The sequence below is a fragment of the Bidens hawaiensis genome, unplaced genomic scaffold (assembly GCF_021521415.1).
Source record: "Bidens hawaiensis isolate Kalapana, Puna unplaced genomic scaffold, B.hawaiensis_p1.1 tig00008858_1, whole genome shotgun sequence".
Taxonomy (NCBI): domain Eukaryota; kingdom Viridiplantae; phylum Streptophyta; class Magnoliopsida; order Asterales; family Asteraceae; genus Bidens; species Bidens hawaiensis.
Window position 1 is genome coordinate 249,479 of NW_027491639.1, and position 10,058 is coordinate 259,536.

Sequence of the window (10,058 nt, forward strand, 5' to 3'; positions counted from 1 at the left end):
TCAATTTCTAAACGAGCCGAGCTCGAGCCAGGCTCGGCTCGTTGCTCGGTCTTGGCTCGACTCGTTAGCTCGGCTCGTTTAGATTAAACCCTAAATTTTAATTTCTATATATAATAATATCATACCAAGAAATAAATAAATAATAATTATACATAGATTATGTCATTTGATACCTAAAACCTTATAAAAGAATAATGAAAATAAAACAAATAAATTTATTAATTCTCTAGTTTATAAATTTCATATAATATGTATGTTAAAATTATATTTTTTGTATTTTATATATCAAAATTTGTAAAATATAAAATAAAAAATAATAAATAAAAAAAAATAAAGGAGTCCGGCTCGACGAGCTCGAGCTCAGCTCGAGCTTTATACGAGCCAAGCTCAAGCTCGATTTTTCATCTCGATAAAGAAAATGAGCCGAGCTCGAGCCAACTCGATTAAGTTCGAGATCGAGCACACTTTGGCTCGACTCGACTCAGCTCGTTTACAGTCCTTTATTATCACCGCGTAAAATTTACTGGATAATAAATAAAATTAAATTTTATTTCTTATATAAACATGATCATTGTTTCAATGGAATAGTAATAACTAGTTTGAGGCCCGTGTATTACACGGGTAATTGTTGAAAAATTTAAACTTTGACCATTAAGTGGAATACAGTCAACAAATTGATCATATATTGTTAATACAATTAAAATTAAACTAAAATTACATAAATTACATAAGTAGGATTACACAAATATGTTGCAAATAGGTAAAAACTTCCTTATACACTACATTTGTTATTGTATTAGCAGGTATACATTGTTTATCAAAAATCAAAATTTTTAGTCTATGTCTGCTTATAACTCTTAATAAAGTAACATATAGACATGCTTATAACTCTTGATATAGCTATATATAGTTGTGCGTGTGACAAAAATGGTTCTCCAAGTACATACAAACTCTAGATAAATGATAATATATATCCATGATACTAATAAAAGAATAATTTATACAAATAAAATGTCATAGCTTTTAATCAATTAATATAATATCATTTGAGAATATTTCCTCAGTTTATCCAAAAAAAGACATGATTATCCTAAAAACCATATACCTAAACTTTGATGATATAATTATCCTTAAAAATCTTTACAAAATTTTAATTGACTTTATATTTTACAATTAAAAATTATATAATCATGCAAAATAAAAACTGAAAATTCAAATATAACAAAATGATTTGTTTATTTCATATGAATGTAATTGCCAGGAAAATGAAAAATACATAATAACCCTAAAACCATATTCAAATAATAGTGATTATTATGAGTTAAAAGAATATTAGAAGATTTAAAGTTGCATAAAATGAATGTAGTGATTCTTATTTATAATCTTTGAAAGTAGGGCTGCCACTGTTACCCGTAACATGAAACCCAACCCAAGAAAACCTGTATCTGAACCCAAACTAACCTGACCCGAGAATCTCGAACCCAAGAAAGTACTAATCCGAACCTGAACCGAAGTAATTCGGGTTGGTTCTTGGGTCCGAATTCTAGGTTTCGGGGCAACCCGAAAATTTTTAATTTTAAAATCATATGTATTTTTAGGTATTAAAGGCTAAGCCTTAGCGGCTGACATTATTAGAATTTAGTCCAAGTCCATTGTTCTCATTCCACATATTATGAATCGAATGTTTATTATTTTGAATATAAACCATAACAAACAATTTAATTAACACTTTAAAATTCACTAATCGTCTCTTGTCAATCCATATGGAGAATACTTATTATATGTAGTAATGGATTTAGTTGGAATAAACCTATAGTTTTAATGACATATAATGAAATGACTTAAAAGATAAGGACCATATATGAAAATTGATTGAAAAAAAAAAGATGAGGAGGACTATGGTGTTGACAAGTGGCAAAATTGGTAGGCTTTTATTAGAATAGATAGATAGATAGATTAATTATCCCCACGTAAAATTATTTAATAATAATAAATATTTAATATATAGTCCAAAGAGGCTGCAAGGATCCGATTAATTAATGGACCACTTGCTTTGATGGTTCCATGAATCCATCCATATCCACCAACTTTGCCTATATATGTGTATATAGTCCATGCACAACACTTAAAACCATCACAACCCAAAACTCTTTAAAAAAACTCTTAGCATCTCAATTAATTTTTAATCATGTATTCTTCGAATCCACAATATGTTACCGGTGTCCCGGCTCAGCCCATGACCGCGCCTAGCCAATGGTCCAGTGGCCTTTACAACTGCGGCAAAGATTGTTCTAGTTGTAAGTCCTCACCAAATTAATACTCATCGTTTTGTTGCATTATATGAACTATCAATAACTTGTTTCATATTGTTTTTGGGAACTTTAGGTTGCTTGACGTGTTGGTGTCCGTGCATTACGTCAGGACGAATTGGTGAGATCGCTGATAAGGGAACTACATGTAAGTGTCCTAGTGTACTTCCGGGTCGAGTTAGATCAATTGTATGATTTATAGTCTATTTTCGTATCATATATGAATATTCGTTAATAAACAATTTGTCTTTGATGATACAAATTTAGAAGTTGGCAATGATGTCACTTAAATTAAATTTGGGGAATAATTATCTTCTTTCTATCTATAACAGCGTGCGGTGTACATGGAGCTCTTTATTCAGTACTTTGTCTACTCACTGGGTGCCAATGTATATATTCATGTATGTTTCGCTCTAAGTTAAGGCATCAATACATGTTGCCTGAGCAACCTTGCAATGACTTCCTTGTACATTGTTGTTGCGAGTGGTGCGCTCTTTGCCAGGAATATCGTGAGCTCAAGTATCGTGGATTTGAACCATCTCTTGGTAATAAGATTCTCTCAATTTGTCTTATTAAAATCAACCAATACCACTTCTAAAACTTGTCGAAAAATCTAACTCGAGTTTTCTTTAATGGTTTTAAATTATAATTAGGATGGGAAGGAAATCTCGCGAGGCAGAATCAAGGAGTTGTGATGCCGCCAGCCGGTCCTAAAGAGATGAAGCGTTAATTCTGGATTTATAACAAACCTAAGAAATTCTTAATAATCGGAATTGTAACAACTCATATTTTTTTTTCTACCTTGTGCTCTCTTTTATGTTATGTCAAAAATTGTACAAGTAAAGGTTCATTTAAAGTTTGGAAGAGAAAAATAAATGTAATTTTATATCTGAATAATTGTAATCTCATTTTCTTTTATTTAATGATGTTTAATTAAAGTCATACTTTTTTATATTTGTATGTTGTTGATTGTTTACATATATTGGAATTCAATAAAATTGTAATCAAAATTCCATCTTTTACCTGTTGGGTTCATATAATAAAGAATATATTGGAATTAATTCATTCCATCGAATTCAAAGAAACGTGACGCTCTTTTAGAGAGACTCAAACCCTCGCCACTCACAGAAAAAAGACATCCTTAAGGAAAACCTTCTTAACCACACACCAGAGTAGAAATGAAAAAAAAAAACAATATCCTAGACAAATTTCAATTTTTAGAATTACCAATTATATTAAAAAATTAATTTCCAAATCCAGTTCACTAAAATTTTAGTTCCTTAATTAATGTTGGGTGTAATGGGCGACAAATAAGGACGAAAAGGGGTGACAAAAATATGAAACACTTTTTATATTTTAGTTATAGATATGGTCATATGGATTTCATTCTCCCATTGTGAATGCTTTTAACCTCCCTGCTTTACCTAGTCAATTAACACCCAAGGTTATTCTTGAGAATCATTAAAAAATTTTGAGCTGAAGACGAAAAATATTTTAGGTTAAGTATATGGGTTTTTTTACTGGTTTTCTTGTTGAGTTAAAACAATTATTTTTTTAATAAGTTTACTTGGTTATAATTTGGGTTGTGTAAAAAATATTTGTTTATATAAACATGCTTATAAGTTGAATAATCGGAACTAAACATTAAAAATACATATATTTATGTTTTCATAGAAAAGTATAAAATGGTGATCGGGTCGGAGTCTGTCGGCCACCCTACCCTACAATCCAAGCCAACCATGTCAAGGAGGTGAGTTTATCATTACATTCTTCTTTTCCTCGTTGTGCTTTCCATTTGTTCATTTGGGCTTCTATTTGTTCATTTGAAAAGTGTCGCTTATGTCTTCACTGAAACGACTATTTGTGACTGGTGGGATTTTGTTTTAATTGAACAGAGCTATCAGGGAATCGTGGGATGATTAAGGATGTGAACCATTCATTGTAGTCTTCTTTTACTCGTGGTTTCCATTTGTTCGTTTGAGATTCCGTTTGTTCGTTTGAAAAATGTCGCTTCTGTTTGCATTTAGCGGGATTAGCGGCGACTGATGGACTTTTGTTGTCACTAAACAGGGCCGTTAGGAACTCGTGGGATAATTAAGGAGATGAGTCCCACATTCTAGTCATCTTTTATTGATGTGGTTTCCATTTGTTCATTTGAGCTTCTATGTGTTAGTTTGAAAAATGTCGCTTCTGTTTTTTCACTCAACCAGACTACATGCAATAAGAAACACTTTATTAAATCAATAAACCATATATTTTTATTAAACCAATAAAAAGCATTTTATTCCTGAGGAATAAACAGAAATAATTCGGTAGGTTAGTGGTCCGTCAATGGATCGTTCGAAAAAGAAAACATGCAATAAAAGTTAACGTATGATTTAAACCAAAGAAGAAAACAATTTTTCTAGTACCCGTCAACACGTTACGTTTTCCATATGATTCAACGTACCCTGCTTTACTAAATCTATGTATCTATCCAATTTGCTTTCCTAATTATTATTGTTTATTACAATCCTTAAAATTAATTTTTAAAATATTTACTTTCAGTTAGTCTAATTTCTAATAACTCAATCAAACCTAATATTGTTAATTTGTAAAATATTTATTTATAAAATTATTCAATCGACACGTACATACCAGGTAAATGTTAAGACACGTGCATACCAGGTAAATATTAAGAGACTAAGAGATTGATAACGTTGTGAGAGAGCAAGATCAAGAGATGATAAACATATTTTAATTAATCAAACCGCTCGTGTCTTCACAAATGAAGTGAGAAACATATCGCAGGTCAACTCTTGTTAAACGAGACAACCCCGACTCTAAATTAAGTGAAATAACACTTAATAAATCGGTAACAATCTAAACCAGATAAGTTGTATCGATGTTACATAAACTAGAAACAAAGCACAATTCCATTAGATGACTAAACGAAAAGGTCTATACTCTATAATAAAAGTTTGTCAAGGCTCCGACCTTTTTATCAAAAGAAAAGGAGAAAAACCAAAAAGGTCTCGCAAAACAAATGTAACGACTTAACTAAACCCTGACCATTATATTAACTACTTGCAATTTTAAAATACTCTACATCTCGGCTCCTCGTTGTCTGGCATATCGTACATAAAAAAACAACTACAACGATTTTCCTGTTAACATATAGCAATTCAATTTCCCAATTAACATATACCCAAACAATAAAATAAGCTGGGATTGAATCTGAAAACAACTTATTGACTTATTGGTTTTCTTTAAAGCCACTTAAAAAATGTTTGGTAATCACAAAATCATTTATATTTTAGCTTTTTGAAACTCAATCCAAACATACCAAACCAGTTATAAATATATATATATATATATATATATATATATATATATATAACTCATACGAAGCCTATATAAAATTAAAAATTTCCATATTCAAATATTACTTTCTTATTTATAGTAAAAGAATGATTAATCATTAATGTTTCATAATTTTCCAACAGCAAAATAAGAAGCATAATCTTCGTATCAAATCTGTTAATAATTCTTAGCACGGTTGTCAAATGCTAGCAAGGTTAAGTGTGAGGCAAATGAAATGTTTCAGCGTTTGAACTTTGAACCATGCACGTGACAATAATTTTATGAGAACCTTCGGGGGCTAGTTCAATTTCAACAAGTGAGTACCACTAATAGGGGATTACACAACTGTTCCAAGATTTAAACTCGTGTAAAATGAACTGTATGCTAATGGTAAGCCTTTCATAAAAATAAATAAATCTCATTCTACCTATACAAAACAAGAACTATTAACTTGATATCAAAGATATAATAGATATCATACATTAATTAAAGTCCATGCACCAATCAGCCGGTGTCCCGATGATTGAGTGCTATGTGCATTATGTCAAAGATTTGATGCAAAACTCATATCGAGCTGGAGGTCTCACCGGGAGCAGTCTCTCTATCCCTGTGGGGTAGATGTAAGGTTGTCTACATCTTATTCTCCTCAGACCCTACCATAGCTTTGTTATTAATGGGATATACTGAATACGACGATTACGAAATTAATTAAAGTCCAAAGAGGCTGCTAGGAAATGATAATTGACAACTTTGCTTGATTATTCTAAGTCATGTCCATCCACATAACCCTTAACCAACCTTGGCTATATATAGATAGTCCACAAACCTTAAAACCACCACCTTTATCCAAACCTCCTAGCAACTCAATTATTATTGTTATCATGTATACTTCCACTGGACAACCGCAATACGCCACTGGCGTCCCGGCTCAACACCCGACCGCCCCTAGCCAATGGTCCACGGGTCTTTGTGACTGTGGACAAGACTGCTCTAGTTGTAAGTCCACACTAGATACCCATTATTTTGTTACACTATGCATATAAATTATTATTGAGATAACTTGTTTCATATTGTTTTGGGAACTATAGGTTGTTTAACGTGTTGGTGTCCGTGCGTTGCGTTTGGACGAATTGGTGAGATTGTCGACAAGGGAACTACTTGTAAGTGTCACCGTCTCCGGTTTGAGTTTGATTAGTCATATGATTTGTAATCTGTTTGGGTTAGGTTCATCCTAATCAAAACTAGCTAGGCTGCTAAACGGGTTGTGTTCATGGGTTGATGACTTGATGGGTTAACTTGATATAAATCCGAAAATTTTACACAAACATGAATATTGTGTGATAGAAAAACTATATATATTATTTTCATATTTTCATATTATTATCTTAAAATTCTGAATTTTATGCCATTTTTTGCCTTTGTAAAGCAAATTTGTTTATTCAATTTATTGTCAAATTTTTAAATTTTAGCTTAAATTATACGCCAAACAGTATATTGCATTAAAATCAACTTGAGACAAATGGGTTAAACGGGTAGGTTATTGTCCTGGCAGAAATTCACACATCCGAATGAAACAATTTTGGCTCACAACGAGTGGTTTTAACAAGATTTTAGTTTGATTAGGTCTTAATGGATTCAAAAAGGACCAAATTTAGAAGTTGACAATGATTTTACTTGAATTAACTTGATGAATAATTACTTCTTTTGTTTTTTTTTAAAAAAAAATCAAACACAGCTTGCGGTGTACATGGGGCACTTTATTCGTTACTATGTAGGATGCAAACGCATATATTCATGTATGTTTCGCTCTAAACTAAGACAACAGTACATGTTGCCTGAGCAACCTTGCAACGACTGTCTTGTTCATTGTTGTTGTGAGTGGTGCGCTCTTTGCCAGGAATATCGTGAGCTTAAGTTCCGTGGATTTGAACCATCACTTGGTAATAAATTTCTCTCTATACCTCTTTCAAAGTTAAAATCAAATATGACCCATACCTTTTTATAAAAAGGATCTAACTCGAGTTTTTACTTGTCTTGTGCTATAATAAGGATGGGAAGGAAATCTGGCGAGGCAGAATCAAGGAGTCGTGATGCCGCCAGGACCGGAATGAAACGTTAATTCCGATGAAACCTAAGAAATTATTAGTAATCGACTTTGTAAGAACTCAATGTTTATTTCTCATGTATACACTTATTATCTGTTATGTCAACAATATTAGAATGTAAATGGTGTCATTTTTGTTTTCACTATTTAATGCCTGGCTAATTAAGATAATATCTGCTTATAAATGTTACCTTACTATAAATAATAATTAATAAACGTGTTAGTTGCACTATATGACAAGAAGAAAATTATTTTTAAATTGCCATGTATTTAATTTTTCTCCATTATTAGGTGATTATGATTTACGAGTCCTATAATATCAAGTATAAACCATGTATTTGTCAAATGGCAATTTAATACTTCGTTTTCAGATATATATTTTATTTAAAATCTTCTCCCTTTTTGAGTTTCAACTTCCTGTTTAAAAAAAATATCTATTGTCATAGAAATTCAATAGAATCGGTTTTATCATTTAAATGAGGGTTGTGGGTAACTTGTTACCCGTTTACCCACTCTATGTTGTTATTGAATCATTTAAGAAATTATAATAGTGCATTATGTATGAAAAAGTTATAAGAGTGAATTAGATTTGGTCTAGTCACATAGAAAGAATTACTAGTATCTTTCTAATTTGGTGTAGTGGTAAGAAGCCATGATTTTTTAATGAAGACACGTGTATAATCCTAACAAACTACACTTTAGAGACCCAATGAAGGAAGACTGAGATTTTTGTGATCTTTAATAAGGGCGTCCGAGTTTTAACATCGGTGGACCTTCTGTCGAGTGAGTTTCGGTTATCCCCGGAACAGAAGATAACTCGGAGGTGCTTAAGGGCTCTGTACAACTAGGTTGGGTTAGCTGGTGGCGGCCTTTTACCATTGGGTCATCCCACACAATGTACCTAGGCAATTCTCTGTTTGATGATCGTTAAAAAAAAAGAATGAAAAACAAGCAATTTATTAGGGTTTAAATAAATAGAGATATTGAAAGGGGTAAGACATGTGTAGTGGATGGAGTCTTTATGAGAACGTTTTGCGTTATCTGACGTCACATCAGAATAAGAACGTTTTACAACAAAGTGATGTGGCTGGAGTCTTTATGAGAACGTTTTTTTTTGTGTGAGGGTGGAGGTGCACCCTGTTAAGCACGGTCTAAGCTTTTGTTCATTTATGCAAGTTGGAATTGATTTTGAATTTTTGATAAAATTAATAACTCAAAAAGCATTTGCATGTGAAACAAGTCATTGCATCACGTCATACTTAATTAATGAATACGATTGATACTGGCTAAAGCCTAACCAGTTATGATCAGTACAAAAATAACACACAATATAACGATGAAGATACAATACAATATATAACTAATAACTTTTAGATAGATACAATAATTTTATTTTTTGGACATGATAAAGTACTCATTAGTCATGTCATAGATAAGTTATCATTTATCAATATATCAAGGAGTCATGCGACACCATTGTCGCGTATCCACTTTAACTTGTGTGTTAAACATGTGTAATTTGTGTCGATTACTTTGGTTATGGATCGGCTATGCTGATTATTAACTTTCTTTGCTCAGCCCTAGTCGAGGGATATGAAAACTAACTAGCGTTACATGTAATATAAGTTTATCAACGGTTAGACATAACGAATAACCCTGAATAACACGCACAAAAATACTAGGCAAATATGAATCGTTTTGATTCAAAGAAAAGATTCACATGTTACCCCTCAAAATCTCAAAATCTTCGATGGAGCTTCCATTTCCATCAAGATAAATGTTTTATGTAATAAACCTTAGTATTATTAAACTCTGAAAAACAGAAAGCCATCAATGATTTATCAGCATAGTTTAATGTAATATATATATAAGTTTTATAGGTGGAATAATAGAAGATGAATATGGCAATAAACTGTTAACCTATGTTTCTATGCAAAGGCCAAAAGGAATGAATAAATTACGCAAGCAAGCAAACTGAGAGAAGATAAACAAATATAGTTTTTTTATAAATGTTTGTTTATTGCTAGGATTATATAGATTACTAGTTTGAGGCCCGTGTATTACACGGGTAATTGTACTAATTGATGAAAATTTAAACTTTAATCCTTAAGTGAAATACTTTTAACAAATTGATCATATATTGTTAATATAATTACAATTAACATTGAAATTACATAAATTAGATAACTAAGATTACACAAATATGTTACAAATAAAAAAAAACTTCCTTTTACACTATATTTGTAATTGTATTAATATACATTGTTTATCAAAAACCAAAATCTTTAGTCAATGTGTGCTTG

The 10,058-nt window shown here is 31.6% G+C and overlaps 1 protein-coding gene across 4 annotated transcripts; it reads left to right on the forward strand.

Annotated features, from left to right (window-relative positions):
* Positions 1–2,129: 2,129 nt before the first annotated feature.
* LOC143530171 (cell number regulator 10-like) lies at positions 2,130–7,885 on the forward strand. 4 transcript variants are annotated; one of them, XM_077025786.1, is made up of 4 exons: positions 2,130–2,297; positions 2,386–2,457; positions 2,642–2,854; positions 7,701–7,885. In XM_077025786.1, the coding sequence occupies exons 1-4, from the start codon at positions 2,189–2,191 to the stop codon at positions 7,760–7,762; spliced, it is 456 nt and encodes a 151-aa protein (XP_076881901.1). In that variant the 5' UTR covers positions 2,130–2,188; the 3' UTR covers positions 7,763–7,885. The 4 variants fall into 4 exon arrangements, 2 of the variants coding, with proteins under 2 accessions (XP_076881901.1, XP_076881900.1); XM_077025785.1 differs by lacking the exon at positions 7,701–7,885 and adding an exon at positions 2,963–3,138; XR_013134806.1 differs by lacking the exons at positions 2,130–2,297; positions 2,386–2,457; positions 2,642–2,854 and adding exons at positions 6,361–6,647; positions 6,740–6,811 and having other exon boundaries at positions 7,701–7,870.
* Positions 7,886–10,058: the final 2,173 nt, after the last annotated feature.

Excerpts from the sequence above, each read along its gene's own strand:
- LOC143530171 (XM_077025785.1), top strand. The coding sequence starts at position 2,189 with ATGTATTCTTCGAATCCACAATATGTTACCGGTGTCCCGGCTCAGCCC. Across the intron at positions 2,298-2,385 it reads CGGCAAAGATTGTTCTAGTT|GTTGCTTGACGTGTTGGTGT; the intron begins GTAAGTCCTCAC and ends TGGGAACTTTAG. Across the intron at positions 2,458-2,641 it reads CGCTGATAAGGGAACTACAT|CGTGCGGTGTACATGGAGCT; the intron begins GTAAGTGTCCTA and ends TATCTATAACAG.